Raw genomic sequence first — 27,005 nt, 5'->3', positions numbered from 1 at the left:
CGGGGTGCGCATGGTATACACTCGCAACGCATACTGGAAATGGAGGGAGAAAGTCATCCACCTGGTGATGAGAATGTTCACGACCAGAGCAGACCTGTGGGAAGAGTCTCTAAAGAAAGGCCAAATAGTACCATTGCACAAAAAAGGGAACATCAATGACGCCAACAATTTCCGAGGTGTGTGCCTGCTCTCAATGGCTAGTAGAATTCTAGCAAGAGTGATCTCAAACCGCCTGAGAACATGGAGTGAAGAACTTCAGGTATTGGACGAAAACCAAAGCGGGTTTCGACCAGGCAGGTCCACGGCAGATGCAAGCCAGAGCTTCATAAGGATAAGAGAGGACGTGGAAGATCTCAGGAGACGGAGGATAAGAGCCGTAATCTCAGTAGAAGCCAACACAGACTCAGAAGCCAGACTTTTAGACCTAACAAAAGCTTATCCGCGGGTCAGCAAACCGGTCCTGTGGGCGGTGTTAAGGCGCTACGCGATAGAAGGCCCGTTTCTGGACACACTGATGGATTTGCATGAAGCCACAACACATAGTATAAAGGGCAAAGAGGGCGACAGCGAAGAATGGACCCCCGAAAGAGGGTTAAGAGAAGGTTGCCCATCTTTGCCTTCAATGTTTAACATATACCACCAAGTGGTAATGCGGCAAGCTGAGAAAGCCAGACTAGACAGAGCCGAGAAGAAAGGTACAAACGTCGGGATAGCGTAAACGTGGATGCCAGGAAACCGCGTCCCAGGAAAAAACATGGTAGAAACGCACAACAGTGAAACCCAAACCACACGAATATCATTGTCCCTGTTCGCAGACGACACCACCCCCATCGGCGAGAAGGAAGAAATAGAGTCTGGAACAGCAACAAAAAAAAGTTATGAAGAACTTCGAGGAGAAAAACAACGAAGAGAAAGAAGAGAAACTAGAATTCGGAAAGGACGGAGCAGGTGGCATCAGAATGCTAGGAGTGTGGATCGGGGCGAAAGGAGACATTAAGAACAGAAAAAGACGAGCAGGAGGACTATGGGCAAAGGTCAAGCGCCGGCTGACAAAGAGCAGGCTGCCGAAAAGAATCCAGGCTAGAGTTGTACAATGCTGCGTAGAAAGCGGCTTATTGTTTGACGCCAACGTAAGGACATGGAAAAACTCGAGTTACAGTCTTTGCAAAGTTGGATTGACCGGTGCTATAGGCACGTCTGGAGCTCAAAGTCGAAGCCGCCATTAATTGAAATGCAAGAAAAAGGAGTGAATATGCAGGACATCAGAAACCAACTGAACATCAAGACGATCCGATGGAAAGTTGAAGGAAGAACTCTAAAACGAATAGGACATGTAATGAGAATGGACGACAAAAGATTGACTAAAGCGGCTTGTCTAGGGTGGCTAAACGATCTGCAAACCCTACCGAAATGTCCGGGAAAAAGACAAAACACATCTCTACTGGCGGAAGCTCATCAGAGAAGCGGGAATGGATGTGAACGAGATAGACAAACTGACTCAGGACAAAAAAGGATGGAGGCGAGCGGTGAAAGCACGAATGGAGCACCTGCATAAATGGGAAAGGTCAAATGCGAAAAGACAAAACGGTGAAACGACAGAAAGGAAATCCTATACCCCCCAAGCAACATCGAACACCTGTGAGATATGTGAGAGGGATTTCAAAAACCAGGGTGGCCTGAGAATCCATATCAAAAGGATGCACAAAGAGGCGAGGGTGACTTTTGCATGCAACAAATGTGGAGCTATCTTCAAATCTGAAAACTCGGAAAATAACCACAAGAAGACATGCGAGGGAGACAGGAACAATGAAGATGGAACCAAGACATGTGGCAGATGCGACAGAACCCTCCAGGCCCAAAACTTGGCACGCCACAAAAGACAGGACTGCAAGGGAAACCGGGTACCAGAACAAGAAGCAAATGACCAACACCATCAACCCCGCGTATACAAACAGAAATGGACTATATGTCCGAGATGTAACGAGAGGAAATCCGCGTCAAACTTAGCAAGGCACCTAAGGATATGCACCACGTCCATGGTCAGGGGAGAGGACATACCCTTTGAACCAGGAGGGTGAAAGTCTACATACATATATACAGAAAAGCCGGGTGAGACGGATCTAGGAGCGTTGGAGAGAGACTTACTGGAATACCGGTTTAGTGAAGACTACGATGGGAAAGTCGTCGATGGGAGTCTATTGATGATGATAGCATCGTATTTCATGTCCCATACAAAGGAGGCGTCCGCCGACTTATCCCCGGTGGACCCAATAAGTCAGGCGAGAGAGTGCCGAAATAGGGATTCACAAAGATTGCTCCATGAGTCACCGAGGAGGAGAAAGATTGAAGAGTCAATGAGGGTATCCTTCCTGAGAACGCTACCGGAAGAGGAATGGGAGAGATGCCAAAATGAACTAGAAAGCAAGACAGGGGCAACCTGGAACCGAGTGAAACTCATGGAAAGGTCATGGGACGTGATACGAAGATACGGGACGCAGTCCATAATGAAGGTGGGATTGAACCAACCCATTATGCGTGAGGTCCTGGAGAAAATAATGAACTCCATAGAGTCTGATGTTCTGACCGAGTCAGTTACAGAGGACAGTGCCGATGACCAGCAGGTCACGAAGAAATTACCCGTCAGACGAGCCAAAAAAGGGCTGAAGCGACTGAAAGGGAAGACAGGAAGTCGAGCCGTGAACCAGAGAGTGGTGAAGTCAAAAGCCAGCACAGTGGTGGCCTCTTTGACGAGTGCAGGTCGTTCAGGCGAGAACGGGCAAGGAAATGGTGCGACGCTGACCGGGGGAGAAACAAAAAGCCTGGTACCCCCTATGCTCTTGGCCACGAAATCAAAAAAGATTGCACGAACTCTAGCAGACACTAAGCTAGAGATGGAGATCATCAGTCAGTGTGGATCTGGAGGACTTGATGATTACAGGCCCTCGCGAACCAACATGGCCAAGATGAAACTGGAGGGGCAACTCGATGTGGTCGAGTACAGTCGAGTCACTGTGCCGGAATCGGTCCACATGGGAGATCCAGCAGGGGGTTATGTGGAGATATTGAAGGCAAGGAACTCCGCGAGAGGGCACCTGATGGCTTGGAGCGAGAAGCGAGCCATGCAGGAATATCTGAAAGGTCTTACGTAGAATTCTAACCTAAATCGGAAAGAATACGGCACGATAATGTCCTCGGAGGCGAACGAAATCGGGCTGGAAAAACTACTGGAAATCTCTTGGAGGGCGGCCCTCGAAAGATACTTCGACGAGACGATGCATGCGCCTGCGACGGTGGCAGCGTACCTGGCTCATCCGTGCACGAGAACTGACCTGCAAGTACGGTTGGCTTGGTGCTTGATGGGCATCAAGAAGGCGGAATATAAAGCCAGTAACGATTTGAAATCAAAGGACAGGAGCTGGAGTTCATGGAAGCCCTGCGAGCGTTGATTTCAAAAGACGATTCTGCGATAGCCTGGGCTAAGCGTAAGGATGCCCTTTGCTTTGTAAGATTCGTGGTGGATCGTATCCCCACTCCTGTTTTGGGAGAATGCATAAAGATCATTCGGCAAAAGGGAGTTGATTGCGAAAGAAACTTCCTTAGGGCACTCCTGGAACTATATCGGGATATGCCGTTGGTTGTACCAAATAGGGAGTCGAATGACATGAAGAGCTATCGCAAGTTGGAAGAAGTGAGAAGGTATTCCAACAAAGGATTGAAAGTGAGCCGGGAGTTGATTTAAACAGTCAGGGGACTAAAAGACTTTGCAACACTAGGGAAACTGAAGTCGTTCCAATATGTGTCTGGCATACCGGGGATGGCGTAAAATCCCCTCGTGAATGAGGAAGCCAGGGAAGCGTACTTCGACTATGAGCAAGTCATAGTGCTCAATTTCTGGGTCGAACGGATTAAGGAAACTGGAATGCTGATGGTGGAACAACCCAAGCTGGGAATTATTTTAGAAGAACGAGTGGTCGAACCCTCGGTTCCCGAGCTGAAGGGGCAGGTGAGTTTTGATTGTGGTTCTTGGGACGGTCCCTTGAAAACCAGCCTAGTAACCATGTGGGAGCTCATGAAGCCTTCTTGGTGTCCCCATCCTAACGCCGGTTTAATCTGGGACATGACGGCGGATATCAGGTTAGACCTGGATGATGACGCGAGTCTACATGATCTGGCCATGATACACCATCTGCTGGCCGTGAGGTTGAAGAAGCGAAAGAGCAACCCATCCACGGAGCCATCCGAGGATAGTCCATCGAGCAATTGGTTGAGGCAAGGCACCTGTCTAGCTCAACATAGTGGGATGGAAGGACATGTTTGCAACTTGGGACACTGTCTGATTACGCTGAGCGAGCAGCATCGACAACTGGCACGATTGTACGGAAGATTGAGCATGTCGGATAAGAGTGGCATGGATTTGGTCGCGGACTGTCATGGGGTGACGGATGTAAACTTGACCACTGCCTTGGGATTTTGTAGCATGACGAGCTCGATAGAATCGCTTGAGCGCCTGGAGCGTGCCCATGAATTAGTGACGTCCCTCAGCGTGGAAGTATTCCCTGGAGCATTGCAGATAGAGCAGAAGATTGGAGGCTGGCGAGAGGCTCTGGAAAACGAAATGAATCTGAAGGACAGTGAGGCCTATCATAGACCTACTGGTTCAAAATATCTGGTGGGTTCATGCTCCGCACCATATTGCAATAGTAGCTATCCTACGCACATGGTGGTGATGGATGCGAGGACGCAGCAGGTGTCGATTGACCAACTTTTCTCTGTGCCAAAGTGCGTGAGGTTGGCCAGGATGTCGGAGAGGTCATATGATTTGTTGGCGAAGATCTTTCGGGCAGTCCCGAAGAAATCTGAAGGCGAGTTGCAAGACGTAGTGGGTGAAGAGTTCATGAGGTTGAACGAAGGTAATGTGAGCGAGTTCCAGAAGCAGAAAGCGAGTGGAGCGTTACCCACTGAATTCCCCACCATACAAGAGAAAGACGATATGCACAGAATTGGATATGGAGGTGGAATCGTTGCTGGGAGCCTCAGGGTATCGGACCCGAAGGAACATATTGAGGACCCATGGGTAGTATCCTTGTCACTGCTTGGCGCAGACGTTATGGTACCCCAAACGCGGGAATTTGATGCTAGTATGGGACGTGGAGGAGTTGTACTCTACGGGATTGCCCAATCAGAATCAACAGGTGTCAATCGTGGTGGTTAGTGCCGTGCTGGCAGTGAGGTGGTTGGAGGCTAACGCGGACACAAGTGAACAGGAGACGGCCGTGCCGACTCCTGAGCAGCTGAGCAACGTAAAGATGAGCCGCAAATTGGATCTTTTCAGAACCACCTGCAAGGTTCTGAGGATACTCAAAGCCATTGAAAGAATATGGTCAAGGCAAAGGTTGATGCCTTGGTTCTGTGCAGTGATGACGTCATGGATACATGAACGCGCGAAGCGTCACATGTCGAGGAACACGGAAGCCTATCAACCTTTCCAGCTAGATATAGGACCAGGAGCCTATAAGATAGCATTCCTTACGCACAGAAACGCGGTCACCACGGCGGTGAAGCGAGTAGTTGGAGCGCCTTGTGTAACTGAAGATGAGAAGAAAGAGGTCTTAAGAGCTGACCTAGAACGAAATGTGAGCCTGTGTCTTCACAACAGCTTTTGCAGGAACCGGGAGCAAAAGGTGAATGTGGACTTGCTACCTTGTTGCAAACCGAGGCTGTTGGAACAGGAGAGTTGGGGCACAGCCCGCAACTCCATGGACATGTTGGAAAAAGTCCTAGAAGACAGTGAAGCTGAAGATCAGGATGGAGAAGCAATGGAATGAAGATGATGGAACGAAGAGGATAGAGGAAAGGAAGAGAAGGAGAAAAATTGTTTTTGTCTTTGTGTGTTAAAACTTGAACTAATCAACCAAGTTTGATTATTGAACTTGGTAAACTTTTTGTTTTGATCTAGTTTGGTCCGACCAAACTATGAAAATTGTTGCAATTGTTAAAAATGTTAAAATTGTTGATTTTAGTTATGACTATTTATATATATATGGCGAACATAGTTGAGTATATTTACCTATTTAAACACGACTGAATTTTTTAACCTGTGTAAGACACAATTTCACTGTGTGGCGACATGGTAAGTTTGGGTAAACTCGCTCGAAAAGAGTGAGTAACTCAATAGATTCCTAGCCACAGAGTTTCTTAGTTTTAATATCAACTGATTATACTTGGTGAGTGACGTTAAGTTAATTTTAAAGGGTGCGTGGTCGTGCCACGTCCCAACTTTTTAATCATAAAGAGCAAAAAGAAGTTTTATGGCAAGCTGACGTAAGTAGTCAGAAAAGAAATTTTATCTAGGACACTCCTCATGGTGCAAATTTTGTGAAAATGTTGAAAGGCAGTGAGATGTAGTACGATGCAATTGGTGACACGTAGTGAGTTGAGGTGGAGTAGATAAATTTCATTTTCTAATGCGATTTGTAAGATTAGTTATAGAGAACTGGAGTGCTACTTGACGATAACCCGGTGTTATGCGATCAATGGGGACATTGATGTGGACTTGTCCGGGGAGTATGTGCCATTCTGCCAGATTGGCACAGCGAAACCTTCCGGCGAGACAGAAAAAGACGACTAAAGGCCTTAGTAACAAAAAAGTGCTGCGAAGGAGGGTCAAAATATTCCGGAAGTTTAAATTTTTAAAGTTTCGATTGACGGGCAAGTATTTCTCAGACATACAAAAAGACGGCCATTTTGACGAAAAAGAACGAAAAAACAGAACAACGACAGATATAGTGGAAAACAGTCGCACGAGAAAACGAGAAAAACGAAGCCTCTTATCGTGGCAATCACACACGATAAGACTGATATATGAGAGAAACAGTGAGAAAGGAGGCTTCAGTGGGGAAGGAATATTCCGCGGAACCCTCCCGTGCCACGAATTGGGAGAGATAACAACGTTATCTCGAGAAGAACACGGGAGCGGAGGCTTGGCCCCCAGAGACTGTCATATGTTGAAGGACTGTTGTAAACTTATTTTTTAGCTACTCTGATGCCATAGAACTTTGAATTAACACCGGTATTATTTGATATTTTAGAATATGAGTAGCTAGAAAGAGGAAAGGGTCAATCCGTCTCCAATGGATTTAATATAGAACTGTCACACAAAAACATATTAAAATAGGGTATTTTTAATAGCAATCACGTAGTCTGAGGATCCGAGACTCAGCTATGTGATTGTGTTTGCATGTAAACGAAAGCTGATTAAAATTCGTTTGACTGATGGCCTGAAAATAGTAAATTTTAACATAGCCCGCAACAGACCAGGAAATCAACTGGCTAGGTCGAGACGGTGAAAAACGAGTAGAATTAAGGTAACTGACGCCTGCCAGTCGTTAATAGGTACTTTTTCTACGCTCCGTCGCTGTGTAGTTTTTGGGCGAATGTTACAACTGTTCTAATCTTTTCTTACCTTACCCCACTTTCTTCAGCCTTCGGAAAAGTGTACGGCGGGACTTATTGACTCAAACATTTGGGTTTTTAACTTTTCTCAAAAACTACTTTCCCAGATCTGAGATGGGTTCAACGAAGAAAACAAGTTGTGAGAAACTTCCATGCAAATGCGGCTACGCCCAATTTTTGTAAACAAAACATATGGAAAGTCTAATTTTCGATGTTTTGACCGTTACTTGAAACTTTTGATTTTTCTCGAATATTACCCTCCCAAATCTGAGATTTTAGTTTCAATCAAAAGGACGGGTTGTGAGAAGCTCACCTGCATAAGCCGTTACGCTACCCCCAAATGTTTTAACACGAAATTCTTTCTCGAAAACTTATCTCCCACATCTGAGCTTTCGGTTTCAATGGGTAGAACGGGTTTTGGAAGCGGTTACACCTAATTTTGGGAACGGTTAGGCCCTGCAGAAGCGGTTAAGCCCATATTCTTTCACACTAAAATTTATGGCCCTCGGAAAAGTCAAATTTCTGATCTGTTGACTTTTTTTAAAAGTTTTTGACGTGTCTCAAAAACTACCCACCCAAATGTAATGAGCAACGGTTTCAGCATCTTTCAACTTAACAAGCTCTGTAAGCACTTCAATAATTAAGAAAACTGAAGTAATTGATGAAATTGACAGATTTTGAAGTCGTTAAATTGGTATTTACTTCTCCTTGCTATAGGTATCTTTTTGAACTTAGCCTTATCCTTTCGCATCAGTACAGATCCAAAAATTTTCAAGCAGGTATTTCCAGCTTGAGCTGGCCTCTAGTATCAATATAATCTTCTGCTTCAGGGAATTTATAGATATTGATCTGTATTGTTGGGTGATGTTAGAATTATTGCTGAGCACTTGCTACAGAAAATTGAATTACGAATAAAACCGAGCGTCACCATGTTGAGCTTCGAAGAGAGGACTAACTGCTCGCAGAAACTGTCAATGATGATGTGCTCAATTAAAATTCTTTTTTTTTCTGTTACTAGTAAAGTTTATCCTCCCATCGCGAGTGGGAACAGTTCTAGCATTGCTCAGAACTTGTTGTTTTTTCTGATTACCCAAATTTAACCATTCTTAACCCCTATATGGCTCTGGTTGTGAGTTGTTTGCAATGAACTGTTTGTAATGCAAAGAACTTGATGGTAATTGCATCTTAAATCGTTCATTGTTTGTTTTGATCCGTCCTGGTCAATTTTGAATTCATTGATCTTATACAGTTGTTGGCTCATTTATATTCATATAATTTACGTTCGTAATTCTTCCAGAAATGGTTGGATCTTTTTGGTTCTGCAGTGTCCTATTATTGTTCGTGACCACGTTTTCCAACTCTTCGGGCATATCGTTCCATGCATCGCCCGATTCACAGTACATAGAAGTTGACAAAAATGGATCATTTGAAGTCTGGTTCAAAGATAACAACATAACCGACCCTATCGAGATAAACATAATCGTATCTACCAACAATCAGGATGTAATCCAGGATTACAACAGGACGACCTACGTCATAGAGAAGGAGAAAACTTCAATGTACTTCTACTCGGATCAGCCGGGCAACGCGGATATTTCCTTTAATTTTACCGATGTCAATAACTATGAGTTGAATTCTGGTATAATGGATGTGTATATACATATACACGTTATAAGGAGCCATCCACTCGATGTGTTTAATGATGTGATAGGATGGATTTACTTTTTCGCTTGGAGCATATCATTTTATCCCCAGATTTTCTCAAATGTCATGCGCCGAAGTGTGGTTGGGCTAAATTTCGACTTCCTTGCTTATAATCTTCTAGGGTTTTCCGTCTACAGCGTCTTCAACGTAGGTCTCTATTGGGTTCCTTACATACAAGATGAATATCGTGATGAAAATCCAGGACAACTCATACCGGTCAAACTGAATGACGTTGTTTTTAGCTTACACGCCACGCTTATAACTATGGTGACTATTTCCACATGCTTTTTCTTCAAAAGAGATAACCAAAAAGTTTCATGGGTTTGCCGCGTGTTTGTCATAGTTTCTTTATTGTTGATTGTGCTTCTCGCAATTTTTACGATGACTGGCGACTTCAAAAGATGTTCGTGGTTGAATTTCATAAATTGGATTTCCTACATAAAGCTAGCAGTCAGTTTTATCAAATACGTACCTCAAGCCTGGATGAACTATGAAAGAAAAAGCACCATTGGTTGGAGCATTGGAAACGTCCTGCTGGATTTCACAGGCGGTTCATTGAGTATTTTGCAGTCATTGCTGCTATCATATAACAGCAATGATTGGCCATCGTTGATAGCGGACCCCGTTAAATTTGGACTTGGATTCCTGAGTATCATTTTTGACATTCTCTTTATGATTCAGCATTACATACTTTACCGACATGCCAAAGATGAAAATTCAGATATTTGGCCAAAAAGTTATAGAGTTTTTGAGAATAGCACCGCAGAGTCAGAGCCATCATGGAACCCGGCTTCAGATCTTGGAGCCACTACTACTTGAATTATTTCTCGAACTCTCATCGTTTTATAAACTGATCAGCTGCCTTTTTATAAGTTCACAAAAATGGTCGTATCTAAAGAACGCTTTTTGTTCCGGCCATTGAAAATGGGGAGGAACTTTTTATTCGGGTGTGTTTAAGTTTTTTATTTTACACGCAAAATCAGGTGCAACAAATAATTATCGTCAGGGTAGAGTGATATATCATACCAAAGCCCTTCTAGTTGTGATTTGAGCGACATGAAAATTTTATCGTAAAATTTTTCAATGTCGAGAAAAACCAATTTTGGTTTATTGTCAATCGAGTAAAGCGATCGAGTAACGTTTGTTATAAAGAAAATTTGAATTTTAGGCTAAAAACTTGATTTTACTAAAAGGGCAAATTGTTTCGGAAGCTTCTTTTATCTCTTCTCTGGCAAAAAAAAACTTTGAAAAATATTTGAAATTTTAGTTTTTTTCTATTTGTTTACTTTTCGACGAGCATTGGATTCGCTTATGTCTATTGCACTAAGTTTCTACGCGTTTGTGTAGTTGTATCATCACGCGACGTACAAAAAAAACACCAATTTGAAGAATTTTTTTTTCTGTAAATGTGGTCGGAACATTCTGTGCTACTTGCACATCATCCGGCTATCCTTGTTTATCCTGTATATTTAGCTAGAAAAATTACATAATTTAGTCTCAATCAAATTTAAATTTAATGATTACCTTTTCCATCAGTTTGTGTTAGAATTTATAAAAAGCCGAATCGTCGATCATGCAAGTTAGTTACGCCGGAAACTCTTTTCGTTGTGATAGCCGTCTGAAACGTTTCGACTGAAAATGATATGGTCCAGTGAATCATAATGACACAATGCGAAAATTTAATAGGTTGTTTTTGATTAGTACATGATTTTCTAAGCTTTGATCATGACGGCATGGCCTGTAGAATCCAAAAATTAACTTTTTAATTGCCCTCCATGATTCAAAAAAAAGCTGGAGAATCCGTGGCCGAGTGGGGTAAGATAAACTTCTCTCATCACGAAGGTCGTGCGTTCGATTCCAACTTCGGTCATGGTTGGAGGGGTCCCAGTGTCATCCTGCATTGAGTAGGACCGGAGGCAAGTAAAAAACCGAAAAAAGTCTCTGCCAAACTGACAATGAAAGACTCCAAGAAAAACTCGAAATGTTATGATTATACGAACACTGAAATTCACTGAAATTGGGAAGGCATATCGAGTTTGAGTGGTTGTTGGAGCAAACACAGCACATTTTAAATGATACGATTATTTGTTCAAAAATAAACTGAAATAAGTATCGCGAAGTATTCAGTGGTTTCTCCAAATCAAATAAGAGTATTCGGTTTTTGAGCTCAAACCAAATAGGAGTATCCATTTTCTGTGCAAGAAGCACTGAACGGTTGCGACTGTAGTTATCATGGCAAAAAAGTCTAAATAAATGATTTTAGATTCTATTTAGAAAATTACTTTTTTTACTCAACTTGAGATGACAAATATACATATTGTATTAATGCTTGCGATCAGCAAGTGCTTTAAAATCGGAATATAGGCTTTTTTATGGGAAACAACAAGTTAAACAAATTATATCGAATTATTTGATAGCTTTATTGATAATTAATTCAAATTTCATAGCTTCGCCGGAACATTTGGCCTGGAAGTAACGAATACGCCTGGAATGTCTAAGGGACTAGGTTGAAATACAGACAGGAACTGTTTTTTTTTTAAAATATAAATATTCCTGGCCCCGAGAAAAGACGCAAAAAAAACAAAAAACCAAATAGTCGTGGGTTTGATTTAATTTGAATACGAGTTTCAATGCTGCGACACAATGTTATAAAATATACTCCTTAGTCCTTCCACTCTTTCACATACTTGCTTGGTATTGAAAAACCAATATATTAATTAACCACGAAGTGGCTACGTGCCTTGTGTTTTTTGTCACGGGAAATCAGGTATCACAAAGAAGTATTGTAAGAATTTGATTGAAATATGAAAGCTTTTTCAGTCGGGTTTCAAAAGATAAATTTTTTCGGTGTCGAGAAATAACGGTTTGAAAATACAGCCATGAAATTGCAATCAGCACAAAGACTTAGCGAACGGATAAACGCTTTTTTGCTGAGCAATTTTTCCGATTTAAGCTTAGGTTAACAAATTTATTTTCTCAGACCATCTATTAAATTTTAACTTTTGTTACTGTCACGATCCTGGAAGAAAGCGCATCACTGAAAGTGGGGACGAACTAAGTCTTCGGGTAAGTTTTATTTAATTTTTTTAATTTGTGCTCAAGAGAAATCAGATAAAATGTCTAATATTGAGCGAGTAGGTGTTTTAAAGTGACAAAGTAACAAAAGCTTTCATTTAAATTGTGCAAAACTTAGTTTTAATAAAAACAATTTGAGCTTTTACAGCTTTGTTTAGTGCTTCTTGGCAATAATGTTTTTTTTCTAAATTCATTAATGATCTGCAAAAATTAGAAGAAAATTTAGAAAGCTTAAAATTAATTACTTTGATTGTCTTTTTTGAAAACCATTGTTTTCGATTGCGAATTCACTTACTTTCTTAGCTTCCAGTTTGTTCCTCTCATGCACTTAAAACTACTAATAATTTGAAAACAAAAAAGAAAATGTTCGGAATTTTCTGCGATACTTACACAGCTAATAATTTGAAAACAAAAAAGAAAATGTTCGGAATTTTCTGCGATACTTACACTGATCCATTATGTTTTGTGCGCTTTTGTAAAGTGTACAACGCATCTGTTTTCATTTAGTTTTCTGTTTCGGTATCTTAAGTGATGCAAAGCTGTTCTTTGCCTCTGCAATTTACTCAATTTTTAGCGAGATGTTAGTGTTTTAGTACGAACCTTCTTTTTTTAAGCTAACTCGCAAATAAAAGTTTTCACTTGTGTGCCTTTTTACTATAATCACGATCTGTAGCATTGGAAATTACATAGCATCTGTTCTCGGCTTAATTGGTGGCTAGTGTTTGTGATGGACTAAGTGTCCGTGGCTGAGTGGTTAGTGCGTGAGAGTGAGACTCATAATTCTAGGTCATAGGTTTCAGTCGAGACGCCGCCGAATTTTTACTAATTCGAGGCTTATTTTTACGTTTTCTTATTGATCTTTTTAAAACTCTGGGGCTGCTTTTTGCCGTGTTATCGCTAGTGTATGCGAAGCAAAGTGTTGATACAAACAATACAGTGAAAAACCTTTTAATTTTCTTCATGCTTCTCTGTCGAAAACAGATATTTTGAAGTTGAGAAATTTCATATTGTTCCGAACCCTCAATAAGAAAGAAAGAAAGAAAGAAAGAATAAATTTCTCCGTTCATTCACTACATAAATTTGGCAATTCATTGTTATAAGTAATTATTAAAATGAGACTCGGAGAGGATAGACAACGGGGCCATATGGCCCACAAACGCCTACCCTAGCTATGCATGCTTCTTTCACTATCAGGAAAAAAAATTTTTTTTTTAATAATGTTTTTAGAATTTGTTGAAAATTGGTAATTTCATCCATATCTCCTAAGCTACGAGCATTTGGACGGTCAAGTATTGTCGTTTTAATCCGAAGCCTATATTATACCTTCGTTAGCAGGCAACCGCCGGTAAAAAAGAAAAGAAAAACATAAATTTAAATTTAGATTTTTTTTTGAATTTTTTTTTTCAAAATCGTAAATTCATCCATATCTCCTAAGCTACGAGCATTTGGACGGTCAAGTATTGTCATTCTAATCAGAAGCCTATATTTTACCTACGTAAGCAGGCAACCGCCGGTAAAAAAGAAAAGAAAAACAAAAATTTAAAATTAGATTTTTTTTTGAATTTTTTTTAAAATCGTCCATATCTCCTAAGCTAGGAGTTTCTGTAAGGTCATCTTTTAGCGTTAGAACCTCAACCTTAAGATACACATCATTAGCATTGCAACTACGGGTTCAATAATTTTTCTACAATAATCTTTCACCATGAAAAGAAGGGAAGGAACTTTGGCGTAGGGTGTCTTTCATACCAAATTTGACTATAACAAACAAAGCTCGTAGCGTATCAAGTATGGCATTATATCACAGCCTTTCCAGCCGCGATTTGGATTCCACTAAAAAATGTCAAAAAAATAGTTTGTCGAAAAAACATGCTCTGAATTTTTTTGATTTCAGACTAAATTTAACAAAAATTGGTGACGCGGAAGCTCAGGTTTATAGAAAATTTGATTCTTCTGCAACTTAATGTTGATTTACATATAAATACCTCTCATTGCGCAATTTTGTTACCCAGTTTCATTGCCCGTTACTAAAAAATAGTATGAAATTTAAAAAAAAATCGCTCTTTTCTAAAGAATCAGTATGAAATTTTTTTTAAAAATCGCCCTTTGCTGAAAAATCAGTATGAAATTAAAAAAATATATATTTATTTCCACGAATTGATGCCTTTTGAAGAGGGCTACTTAATGAACTCAACTCAGCTGTTTGAAATATTATTTTTACTAGTTCATACCGACTTTTTTTAAACTTTTTTTAGAAATATGTTGTGATTAGTTGATATGTTTTATTTCAACTGCCTGTCAAATTTCTGATTTTTTTTGCAAGGGATTGCAAAGGTTATTTTAAAAAGTTTATTTCCCTTTTTGCCGTTATATTATACCGAGACCATACATAGAATGCATTTTTTCTATTGCCTTCAGATTTTGAATTATGTCTTATGAAGAGTGTAAAATATCCAAGTTGAAGTTCAAGACGGGCGCTGGCGTGGTGAAGAAGAAGAAAAAGAGTAAGAAACCTAAGAATGAACTAGTTCAAGTAAAGGACCCCGACTCAGACTCCGAGGAGTATGATGGCTGGTGGAACGTAAGTAAATTAATAGTTTTGCATTGACGCTCATGACTAAAAATTTTAGTGCCTGGTGTAATGAAAAAATCACCTCTTCTTAAGTTGAACTTTGACCAGGAAGTATCTTTACATTTCACTTGACATGTTTGAGAAGTCCCTATGTTGACTTGCTAAAATGCCAAGCTATTGCACCATTTAAACTTAACGTTTTAAAATATTCTTTACGAGTGGTCAAGTAGATCTTTTTTATTCATTCGAACCATTGATTGCATATTTTTGAAGATGATCATATGTTACCATCATACATCGGTTGGAGTGCGATTACAACGTTACAAGTTTTTCGTTTCTAAGCTTATTTAGTAAAATTTGAAAATAGCAGCTACAAGTTAGCTTGCTATCAGGGTTCTCCCTCGTAATGCAATTTTGACTTAGATATGACCATTTTTGTTGTTTTTCAAAAATTTCCAAAAAATCTAGATTTTAAATTTTCACACAATTTGAAACTCTCAACCCTATAAAGGTTTTTCAGGGTTTTCTCATGTTTTGCAAATATCACTTTTTAAGTTTCAAAGAAACTTAAATTTCGATTTTTTAAAAGTTTCATTTAATTTGAAATTCTCAACCCTATAATGGGATGCTGTCAGGATGCTTTCTTGAAGTGCAAATCTTACCCTCAATTTTCCCTGCTCAAACACTTTCAGTTTTGAAGATATGACGTTTTTCATGATTTTTCAAAATCTTGACCCTATGGTGGGAATGCCAAAAGACTGCCAAGAAGATGTGTCTTCTAATTGCGACTGCTCAAACCTTCATAGTTTCTGAGACTTAATTTTGTGATGATTTATCCAAAAACCTCAAAAAAAGCTTTGATTAAAAAAATAACTCCGAAAGTTTGAAACTATCGATCTTATGGTTGCATATGTCGCCTCCTTATGTGACTGCTTAACTCTTAACTTTCCTAGATTTGACTTTTTTCCAAGGTTTTCAATAGATTTTCAGAAATTTTTAAAATTTGAAAGTTCAACTTTTTTTGAGGTACTGTGTTGGTACTTTCAAGCGCTGCACATATGGCCTGTAATTCCGAATGCTCGAAATCTTTCAGGTTCCGAGATATGACTTTTTATTTTTTTAAAATAGTTTAGTAAACAGAAATTTTGACAAAATTCCGATGTTTCTTAATTAAGTACCTTGGTTTAAACAATTGATAGCAGCAAATGATATACGCAAAGGCTAATGAAATCAAATAACTGAGTTAAACAAGAATATTTTTTTTCAGAAACTAGTGGTTTGTAAAAGCTAATCGTTCTAGAAATTTTCTGAAAAACAAAGTTCAATTGACTCGGCAGTTTTTATATATCAGGTATTTGGTTTCCAAATTGGACGATATTATGAACTAATACTAAATTGAGTAAACAATGAATTCTTCGGCTTCTATCGTTTCACTGGAGCTTAGTTAAGGTTTAACTTGCGTGCTTCCGATTTTTGGGCGTGGGGCTTTGAATCTGTAGGCTGTAAAATTCTGTAATTTTCTGATTTTCACATAAATCTTTTCATGTTCTTTTTTCGTGTTTCTATTTTATGTTTGATTAACTTTGGAGTAACAAAAAAAGGAATTGAATAGGTTAAAAAATTTGCGGAAAATCCTTTCCGAATTTGCTATAAAACGATACTTTTACTTGTGCTGCTTTTGAAAAGAAATTTTTTCCGTTTTTGTTGCATTTTTGTCACAAAATGGAAACAATGAGGTGAAACAACCGCTTCATTAAAATTTTTGCCGTTTGCTTTCGTAAGTTTTGTTCGGCGTCTATGTGGACTTGAAACTTTAATGTAGACTTATAATTTTTTCTATCAATGTAGATATTTTTAGCAATAGATCATTATTTTCTGTAATTGTTTTTAAAGATTTGATGAGCAATGTTTTTTAAACAAAATTGTTTACTGGCACCGTTTTTGAATAAACCAGTTTTACTAATGGCGTCTGGGGAGGGCTCATGATGTTATCAGTTTTTCCGCAAGAAAAATGGATTCAGGAAAAATGTAACTAGTTTATTCTGTTCTTTTTAAATTGACAGCGTGTCATGCTGTGTTCAGTCGCTTGTTGTCTTTTACATGAACTCCTTTAGACTTTACGTCACATTTGTGAAAACAGGTGTCTTGCGTTCAGGAATTGGACTGATTCACCTAAGAAAACTTCAAAAATTTGTAAGAAAACGGACTTGCGTTATGGTTGAACCAGAACAACTTCCAGGTATTTTCCCATTTGGTCGAAATATAACGCGCTGGGTTTTCATTAGTATGTCCGGGTTCGAGTTCAGGTCAGACCTTTTTTGAGTTTTTTTTTAAATATTGAAATCTTGTAAAAATTGAATTGTGGGATCTTCGTTTGACTGGCTATTGATTGTCGGCATAATTTGCAAAGCCTGCAATTTTCTTCTGATTGAAATAAATTTTACTATAATTGGAAATCGTCCCGTTGTTTTTTTTTCTTCAGTTTACCAACTCGGATTTTGTTTTTGAAGTTTTTTTGTTTTATCAAAATATTTTGAGCCTATGAATCAATGGCTAAGTCGATTTATTTTTGCTGTCGTTTGAAGGGCAAAAATGTTTTTCATTTAATATTTGTTTAGAAAAGTTGTGGTTTAAAATTTCTGCGTCTACATAAGTTTTTTGGCTGAGTGGTCGCTCGATAAATGATACTTGAAGTTTATTTAACGCTGGTAATTGTTAAGATCCACTTTAGCGGAAAAATTGCTTTTTTTCTAGTGTGAATTGCTTTTTTTTCTTGTGTGAAGAATTGTTTTTTTCTAAAGTTTTGAAAATACTTATTTTTATAATTATTTTCCTTCTAATTTTTCTATTATTTTATTCGTGTGACGTCTTGGTGAGTGTACACCATCCCTTTTTTTATTCATATCCTATTTGGATTATGAATAAAAAAAGATTCTGTACGAAAAAAAACGGTGGTTTGGATTATATCCTTGCTCATCGCGGCAGTTAATCCTTAAGCTTATTCATGTCGGACTTGCTGTAAATTTATTTTTTGTCTTAGCTTTTCGTGAAAATTAAAGAGCGAATTTTAAGGTCGTATCGTTCAGTTGTAATAATCTTTGATTTGTTTTTTTTCTGGATTTTGGAAGCAATTGATTGGTTATGCTTTTTTGTTCAGATATTTTGTAACCGATAATTTTCGTTTGAGGATTATTATTCTGGTTATATTTATCAGTGTTCTATGAAATTGGAAAACAAAGAAAGCGTATTTGATTTTTTGTTTGTTTTTTTTTTCCAGAACTTTGGTACTTTGGTTCATAATGAGTTCAAATTTTTTAGTGTAAAAGAATACGTCTGGGACGGCAAAGGTCTTGGGCTCGAATACGCCTGGTGGTAACTTATACGACTGGGACAGCAAAGGTCCTGGGTTCGAATCTGCCCAGGACCAGTTTGTTTTAATGGTTAATGTTCTGCTTCAAAAAAATTTCGGCCTATTATTTGTCTGCTCATGTTTTGTCGGTTAGTTGCCACATCTACGAATCGTTTATTTTAGTTGTAAACAGTTTTTACTGCAATTATTTTTAGCATTTTAGAAATACGCCGAAGCGAAATTTGCTTTTCAATTTGTTATAATTTTACCAGCTCAATTTGTTAAAATTTCACTTGATTCGTCTTTTTTATCGGCTTAATAAATTTCGACTTAGTGGCCTCTTATTGCGTCTTTACGTCCGAAAAAATTTTTGTGGGCGGGTGTGTGCTCTGAGGGGAAAGGGACGTAACAGGTTTTAGAAGTTCAGAATTTTTTCGAATTTTCTGCTCAGGTTTTTTCGGTTTTGTTACCTCTTGGTTACTATAAATTCAAATCCAATCAGCCATACGGCTAATCTAGTGTAGAGGTAAAAACAGCTTCTTGAGACGGAAAAGATTTGCGTTTCGAATCCGACCGGGCGCTTTTTTGCAAACTGTTTATTTGTTGTCCACTAGCTCGATGCTTCAGCTTTATTCCAAGTTGCTGTAACCAACATGCTTGAGACTACAAAACCCGGGAGTTTGATTTCAGTTGAGACTTGTTTTTCTTGCAAATAAAAAATTTTGATTGATTTAAAATATTGTCTGTCTGCTAATTTTTGTCTGCTTATTCCGCAAAAAAAAGATTTTTTTTTTTGAAAACTTGGCTTCTGTACAGCATTCCTAAGGCTCACTATAGAGTTTCTTATGGGGTAAGCATTTTTGCTCCGGATATTTTGAGCTTTTGTTGCAATTTTTATTGGCAAAAACGATATTTTCTTTTTGATGTTCATAGTCATTCATATTTGTATCGCAAGTGGTGCGAAGCTCAGCTTCGCCTCTGTGTATAACTTGATGCCTATCTGTCATTTTGTATACTTTGTCTCAACTATTGGAACGGACGAACGTACATAACTAAACTTGGTCAAAGATTTTGACAGTTTCTTTATTGCTAAACTTAACTAACACAAGAGTTCAAATTTTAAGTAGGGTTTGTTTGAAATAGACTATCCCTCTCACACTCTCTTGAAATTCAGTGAAAATTCAATTGAAACAGTTAAAGGTCAAAACAATGAGGGAAATCGATCAAAACAGGAGCCGATTTAGAAGGGGAAGGCTGAGTGGTCCCTTTTTCTTCATGTAGTCTTTTACAACATCAATTTTCGGCAAACGACCTCAGCATTTTTCCAAAGATGCCAATATATACAAATTTTGATTGATAGCACGTGTCAAGGATTTGGATTTTCTTGGTCAAAAACTTGCTGAAAGTGATCGAAACCGGCCTTTGTGACAGTTTTCCTCCAAAAGTTTTGCCTGTTGGGCGAGTGGTGGATCTATAATTTTCTCGAAAACTCCGAAAATTTTGTCGACCTTTTTTTAGACAAAATGATTTTCTGAGCTTTCCCAAATCACTCAAAGACCCCATTTTGACTAGATTTTCTGCGCTGCAGGCAAATTTTTGAAAAACAGGCCAATTTTTGAAAAACAGGCCAAAAAGGCGCGCGTTCATCCCTCAAAATTAGCGCTTTTTGGCGCTTTAGATTGTTGGGTTCGTCAGCCAAAAATGGATATCTCAAAATAGTACAAATGGGGGACCCTTTGGGTAGGCAGGGGGTCGAATCCCTGAAGGGAGAGCTAAATCAATCCGCTGGTGTGTGGGGCAAAACATGTAGGCAGAATAGGGTAGTTATGGTTATAGTAGAAATCGAAAATCAAATTGATTGATGAAACGAAAATTCCAATAAAATTTGAAGTAAATAAACGCTCGGACTTTATTTGTTAATAACCGTTAATAATTAAACTGTCAAAACTGAAAGCAAACACAACAAAAAAGACTAGCTTGTCGTTTTAGATGAAAACAGGTGAAGTTTTCGTCACCAGTTCAATTGTCGCAATACAACAAGGTGATCTAAGACAGTTTTGGAGGGCTCTCGACAACGGCAAGATCGTGTTAGGGACTCCTCGTGCAATGGGGGAAGGACCAGCTCCTGAGGAACAATTCACAGTTATAAAGACAGCAGACACGAATAAATTTGGTCTGAAGACTGGATTCATGAAGTACATATCTGTGGCGAAAGATAACACGCTTCAGGGAATCGCAGACGCAATTGGACCACGCGAATGTTTCGAAGCTGTTTTTCAGGTGCGAATTAATTATTGTTCCTTGCTTTAAAAAGTTTTTGTTGAAATTTTTCATATTCGATTTTTTTTTGTAAAAATAGAGTGGTCGACTTTAATTTCTCAGGTCAAGTTTTGTCGCCTTAGGTTCCACATCAAGAAGTTTTGTTGCGCTGTAAGCAAGTATCATGGTAGTTGAATTGAAATTGTTTTTCAGTGTAGTTTCATAATAGTTTTTTTTAATATAAAAATCTTTTTTTTTGCCTCAATTGATGTCTGCTGAAAAATTGTCGATTTTGTTTCCGCTTCGTAAGTTTTGCTCCATTGCTAATTCAAAAATCAAATGACTTCCTTGGCTTTTTTGTCCAGAATTTTTTTTGAAAAAAACAGGTCTTATGAAAATGTATGGGATTGGGTTTTTTAGAAGCTTTGGAAAAAATTTCAAGAAAGGTTACCAGCGAAAATACTGTCTACTCCCCTGTGTGCCCGGATAATCCCCTAGTCTCTTTTTTACCCCACTGACTACAGCCGTCGCATAAGTCTGTGGAGGGAGTTTTTAACCCATATTTTTGGCAAAAACTACTCTTGCAAATTTGAGATTTTGGATTTCAATGGATAAAACGGGATGTGGAAGGCTACCCTGCATACGGGTAAGGCTTCCCTGGTTTTCAAAAAGTCATTTTTTGAATTTTGACAGTTTTTCAGAAATATTTTTGAATTTTAAAAACTACCCTAATCTAATATTTTTGATTAACAATAAACAGCCAAAATGGCCGATTTTGGGAGTAATAGTTTGATTCCGAATTTCGCAAAATAAATTACACCACACCCTAAATTTCTGATAAATTTTTAAGCAAATTTTATTCTCACTTTTAGTCGAATTTTGGCCCAATTTGAGAAAAAAACCACGTTTGAAGTTTCCGGTTTTAACCTGATATTTTAACTCAGCTTTGTAGCTTTGTTCATCATATTTACTCTTTACAACTGAATTATAGCTGCATGCTTTTGAGTAATTGCAGATTAGTCGTTTTGATCAAATTGAGTCCTATTTATAAATAGAACTTCCTTCCTATAACTTGTTTCCTCAACCAAATAAAATGATGTGAAAGACGTTTTGTGCGGCCTGGCAGTTACAAACAATTAAAAAGAGGAAATTTTTGTTCAAAATTGTAAAGAAATGGAAGGCGCTCTGATAGTGAATTGCCAAACGTATCTAATGAAAGAATAAAATAAACTAATTTGGTAATTATGTATTAAACGGCATAATTCTCAAATGGCATGAAAATGAAAATTTTATAAAAAGACATTCAATTCATACAACTGTTGATTTTTTTGTACGAGCTATGGCAGTATTTAATTAAGCAACTCATTTGCTGATTGTTCATTGACACGTTTAAACGAACAAAGTTTTCTGAAGTCTTAGTGAATCTACTTTCGGAAGTCTTAGTAATACTATCTTTTGAATCACCGTTTGCTTGGGAACGATTGCTTTGAAGCCTGTTTCAAAAATGTTCCATTCTGATCAGCAAATTTGATTTCGGAAAAATGTCTACCATTTGGTGTTTTTTCTTTGCAATTTGGGAAGCTAACATTTCGAAATTGACATTGCAAAATGGTTGAAATAAAAGCTGTTTGTGGAAGCCTTTTGTTCAATCAAATAAAAGACATTTAGTTAATTAGTCTTAACTTCTTTTTTTCAACTTGTCGAGTTTGATTGGCATGGAGTAATAGTTATTATTTTTTAAAACGAACTTTTACAAAAATATTAAGGACAAGGAAAACGCTCTACACATTTATTGAAAATCAGTATATTTCAACGCAATTGAAAATCAGCGTCTCTCTCCTTCACGAAGGTTCAAACATTTGCCGATTTTGGGTCTTTTTGGTTATACCCCCCTTATGGATAAGTTTTGCAATTCAAGTTTCGAGTTGAAATCGAAAGCGCGTTAATTTGCCATAAACTTTGTTTCCTAATTGAGCAGCTGCTAATTGCACGCGAGTGGTATTTAATTGTTTGTTTCAGGCACTTTCAATTTCAACTCGAAATTTGAATTGCCAAATTTTTTCATTTAGGGGATATATAACCGAAAAGACCCCCGATTTTTGCTGCAGTGCAGGCTTGATCATTTTAAGATAGACTCCCAAATGTAAATGTATCACAGGTCACAATATTTATGTTATGTATTAAATTATGATTTCAAAGAAAATGGGTATATTTCACAAAACCAATGTTGTTTTTTCTTCGAGTAAAGAATATTATTTCAATGGGGCATCGTTGTTATTACACTTGCGAGCAGCTAGTGTATTAGTATGAACCTTCTTTTTTTCTGACCTAGCTCGCAAATAAAAATCTTCATTGAAAGTGGAAAGTGTTCACTAATTTGGTGGCACTTATCCTATAATCACGATCTAGCATTGGAAATTTCATAGCTTCTGTTCTCTATTTTTTTTTGTGGCTAGTGTTTGTGATGTGGTATATTAAGCGTGCTTGGCTGAGTGGTTCATGCGTGAGACTGGTAATCTCTAGGTCGGAGTTATATAATCTTCATATTTCACTTTACGGAGCTGCTTTTTGTCGTGTTCTCGTCAGTGTTTGCGAAGCTTTGCCTCTGCGTAATAATTTAAATTGTTTCCAAGTAAGGTCACTGTACGGTAAATGAAGAAATGTTAGATGAAGCAACGTTTCAGAGCGAGAATATTAAATTGGTGTTTTTAGGTTCTATTTTATAAGTGAAATTTGAGGAGAGAGGCCAATTCGCTGAAAAACGAAAAAAAAAATTATTTGCCGGAGTGATGGAATTTCGAAATAATAGTTTCCAAAACTACATCGACCCGAAACATATTTTCTGTGTTTGTGTTGAGGTTTTTGAATTTGATAGTGTTTCATGTTTGTTTTTTGCATGCGGAATATTACTTCTCTTCAACGCAAAAAAAAAACGATGAGTTATCAGTTTTGGCCGTGCGTTGAGAAAATCATCTGCAAAAACTGAAATTTTACAAAAAATTTGTCAGCTCTAAGCAGTGTTGACGTGTTACAACAGGAAGGAAAGACTGCTTTGACTTGTGGAAACAGTTGCTTTGCCAGCATAGAAACAAACAGCTTTGCCTCTGAGTCATCCTCCTCGTCCTCCTCTTTAAAGCAGCCAGTTAATGCATCTGCTTTCAAAGTGTCGGAGAGAGAACACGTGTCTCTACGGACGAACCTGGACAGAAATCGGAAGCCGGATCCCTCGGAACAGGACGTGGACTTCGGTAGACTGGATGTGGCAGAGCTCAGTTACGTGAAGAAGTTTCAAAGCTTTCAGGTAACTTGTTTTCTCTTGTTAGTTGTAAATCACAATTTCAGCTCACAAGTTTCTCGATAAAATGCAAAATCTTCTCTTTCAATGCTGCATTTTTGTTTTTTCGATGCTTGTGTCAATGAGTGAAGTAGAAAAATTTTAGGTGTTGTGTTTTTTTTAAAAGATAGGTTTCTCGAATTCCAGTGGAATAATAAATCACATAACGGCCCAGTTGTCTCACATAGGGTTTCTTGTATCAAAAAACTGTAAATAATGAAAGGTTTTTCAAAATCAAAGAGCTGGAGGGATGAGCAGTCAAAATAAACTCAAAATAATAGTTGTATTAATAAATTGAAGCATGGTCAACAGACTGTTGAAAAAGTGCCATCGAACAGGGAAACTTCAAATTTTTTGAAAAGTTTGCAACTGGAATTGAATTGAAAGAAAAAAAATATTTTGGAATTGAAAGAAAAAATTGTATCGCCTGAAATCTATTTTTTTCATAAAGTTGAAAATTTTTCATAAACATCGTTTCTAAAGTTCGCTTGTTCATTGACCTTTTTCGAATTATATGTTGACCATGTTTCAATTTTCTAAAAGCAACTATTGATGTGAAATTATTTTAACTGCCCCTCGACGAGTACGACGGAGATTTTTTTAGGTGGAGTGTTTGCGTATAAGTACACCTTTTTAGTGGCGTATATAATATTTATACAAGCAGTGTAGTGTCTTCTTGCGGTATCCCATTGTTTCCAACCTAACTCCCAAACAAAATTGCTCATTTGTGGAACTCTAGCATTATTGTATCTGGTTCACTTTTGCTTAAGATTTACTTTTGGATGATATTTTTGTATCTGTTTTATACAGGGGCGGATCCAGGATTTTCTCGAGGGGGGGGCGGATTTTCAAAAAATTTTGACGACCTTTTTTTTTTTTTTTTAGGTCGACCAAATTGATTCCTAAAGCACTGTTTTGCCCTTATTTTGGCAAAATTTTCTGCGCCGCAGGCAAATTTTTGAAAAAACTGTCAAAAAAGCCGTTTTTGGGCACTTTTTGAAAAATTTTGACAAAAAAAATGCGTTTTTTTGGCGCGCGCTCCCCCTCAAAAATAGCATTTATTGGCGCCAAAGGCGCCTTTAGAAAAATTTTAGGGTCGGTCAGCCAAAAATGGATTTCTGAAAAAGTATCAAAGGGGGGACCCTTTGGGTCGGCAGGGGGTCAAATCCCTGAGGGGGGGGGGGGCGTCCGCCCCCCCCCCCTAAATCCGCCCCTGGTTTTATATATAGCTAGCTTGCATTTGATAAAAAACAAGTATCATGAAAACCAATGCGATATAATTTTTTTTGAGACGCTTTGGAAAATTTTTGCCTTTTTCTCGAGAACACGTAATCAATATAAAAAAGAAATGCCATCGGAAAGACCGGCTACTCGCCTGTGTGCTTATATATTCTAGTCTTTTTTTTAACCGACGATCTACGGCCTTCGAAAATATCAGTGGGGGAGTTTTTGACCTATTTTTTTTTTGCTTAATTTCAGTTTCTCGAAAACTACTATTCTGCCAAATATATGATAAATAGTTTTATCCAAAGTAATCCTTTTTTTTTATCTCCCGTGTAGAAGCTGCTACGCCCTAACTTTTGTAGCTGAAATGTTGTGATCCCAAAAAATGTCAGAATTTTGACTTTTTGACCATTAATGGAAACTGTTTCTTTTTATTGAAAACTGCTTAGCCAAATGTTAGATAAAGCGTTTACTAATAAAAAAAAACTAATGCTGAGGATCCTCACTGCTGGAGCGTCTATACCCTTATTTTTGTAGAAGAAGAGTTATGGCTTTAAAAAATTAGTTTTTTTCTAAACTGTTTCCTTTTCCGAACTGTTTCCGTGTTTTTGAAACTATTTCCTTCTTTCAAAAACTGCCCGGCCAAATCTGAGATTAAGGGCTTAATTGCAAAAATGGTGTTAAGAATCCTCGCCGCTGAAATAAATGCGCCCTAAAATTTGTCATATAAGTTGTCCTTGAAGTCTAATTTTTTGAAATTTTGACCGTTTTTTGGGAAACTTTTATCATAAAATACCCTGCCAATTGTGAGTTTGAGGGTTAAATAAAAAAACATGGTTTTTGAATATTCTCTGCCCATGTGCTGCTGCCCTACTTTTTGATCAGCAAAGGTTTTTTATTTTTCCCGTTGTTTTATTTTTTTGCATTGAAATTTTGTCCGTTTCTTATTTTTGACTTTACTGGAAAAACTACACTGCCAAATCTAAGATTCAGGTTTCAATCAGAAAAATATGCGCTAGGAAATATTTCTGAATAGCAGCTAATATATGTAGAAAAGCAATGTTGGGCTTAGCAAAGATCATTTTCTGCAAATTGAGAATAAAGGTTCATTTAAAAAAAAACAAGCTGTTGGGGTGTTCCTTTCGTAAGAGCAAATTTTCGTTTTTTTTTCGTACGGAGTTCGCTCTAGATTTAAAATTATTTGACTTGTAAACCCATTCTTGGACTTAATTCAATTTCCCAAAAACGATCGTGCAAGTTCTGAAATAAAGAAATGAATCAAACAGAGATGTTCTAATCTCCTCTGCAAAAGCGTGTTCTCCGTACTTTTGATAGGATCGGCTATGGATTTGGTAAATGTCCATTTTTTCTTTTTGGAAAATAAGCATTATCTTTTGCGCCATCAGTAGTTTTTTAAAAATATATATATCAAACAGGTACCTGTAGCTTTAGCTGGGCCCCTAGTTTTTAATTTTTGTTAAGCGGCCATGGCGCAGATACTAGGGTGTGTAACTTTAATCTGGAGACCGGGATTCGATTACGGCGCATTTTAGATTTTTTGTTAGTTTTACTCTTTCTTTTTGCACTTTTTGGCCTTTTCAGAGCTACTTTTTGCTCATTTTCTAGCTTGTGTTTGCGAAGTGCAACAATTTCAATTGTGTAGTATTTTGAATCTTTTCAGGATCGAAGGATAAAGATCAACCCGGGAGACAGCTCGAACCTTGAGAAGGCACGCGAAGACGGAAAGCTACACGAGGCGCTGCTAGACCGGAGATCTAAAATGAAACACGACAAATTCTGCTGAACCACACTGAACATTTGAGAGGTTTTGGTTGAACTGCAGAGAAGGACCGAGAGTCAAGTGTCTAAAAGCTGAGAGCAGCAAATCTGTTTTGCCACAATCAGAAAATTATGCTGCCCTTACATGGTTGAGGATAATAAAACCATGACTTTAATTAGATTCTGGCTGAAAAAAAAAAACGTTTCACTCATCGTTTAAGCTTCTACACATTTGCTCAACTTTTTTTTCTTCAAATTGT

At 38.1% G+C, this 27,005-nt stretch overlaps 4 protein-coding genes across 4 annotated transcripts in view; all 4 read left to right on the top strand.

Annotated features, from left to right (window-relative positions):
- LOC134850117 (mediator of RNA polymerase II transcription subunit 20-like) overlaps positions 1-27,005 on the top strand; it is a 425,236-nt gene that overhangs the window by 317,010 nt on the left and 81,221 nt on the right. The window lies entirely within an intron of this gene.
- Positions 1,470-2,078, top strand: LOC134840055 (putative zinc finger protein 840). The gene has a single exon (XM_063855702.1). The coding sequence runs from the start codon at positions 1,470-1,472 to the stop codon at positions 2,076-2,078; it is 609 nt and encodes a 202-aa protein (XP_063711772.1).
- On the top strand, positions 8,114-10,290 carry LOC134857071 (cystinosin-like). Its single transcript, XM_063873420.1, has one exon. The coding sequence runs from the start codon at positions 8,752-8,754 to the stop codon at positions 9,973-9,975; it is 1,224 nt and encodes a 407-aa protein (XP_063729490.1). The 5' UTR covers positions 8,114-8,751; the 3' UTR covers positions 9,976-10,290.
- On the top strand, positions 14,651-26,995 carry LOC134849991 (protein FRG1-like). Its single transcript, XM_063866557.1, has 4 exons — positions 14,651-14,809; positions 20,139-20,429; positions 23,446-23,709; positions 26,648-26,995. Exons 1-4 carry the CDS (start codon positions 14,657-14,659, stop codon positions 26,768-26,770), a joined length of 831 nt encoding a protein of 276 aa, XP_063722627.1. The 5' UTR covers positions 14,651-14,656; the 3' UTR covers positions 26,771-26,995.

This window comes from Symsagittifera roscoffensis, chromosome 1 (genome assembly GCF_963678635.1).
Source record: "Symsagittifera roscoffensis chromosome 1, txSymRosc1.1, whole genome shotgun sequence".
In the NCBI taxonomy this organism is placed as follows: Eukaryota; Metazoa; Xenacoelomorpha; order Acoela; family Convolutidae; genus Symsagittifera; species Symsagittifera roscoffensis.
This window is presented reverse-complemented; position numbering and strand designations above follow the sequence as displayed.

What these genes read in the sequence shown, in the direction of transcription:
- LOC134840055 (XM_063855702.1), top strand. Translation starts at nt 1,470, where the DNA reads ATGGATGTGAACGAGATAGACAAACTGACTCAGGACAAAAAAGGATGG.
- LOC134857071 (XM_063873420.1), top strand. Translation starts at nt 8,752, where the DNA reads ATGGTTGGATCTTTTTGGTTCTGCAGTGTCCTATTATTGTTCGTGACC.
- LOC134849991 (XM_063866557.1), top strand. Translation starts at nt 14,657, where the DNA reads ATGTCTTATGAAGAGTGTAAAATATCCAAGTTGAAGTTCAAGACGGGC. An exon ending in AGTATGATGGCTGGTGGAAC is followed by an intron (nt 14,810 to 20,138) that starts GTAAGTAAATTA and finishes TTGTCGTTTTAG; the next exon opens with ATGAAAACAGGTGAAGTTTT. An exon ending in GTTTCGAAGCTGTTTTTCAG is followed by an intron (nt 20,430 to 23,445) that starts GTGCGAATTAAT and finishes GTGTTACAACAG; the next exon opens with GAAGGAAAGACTGCTTTGAC.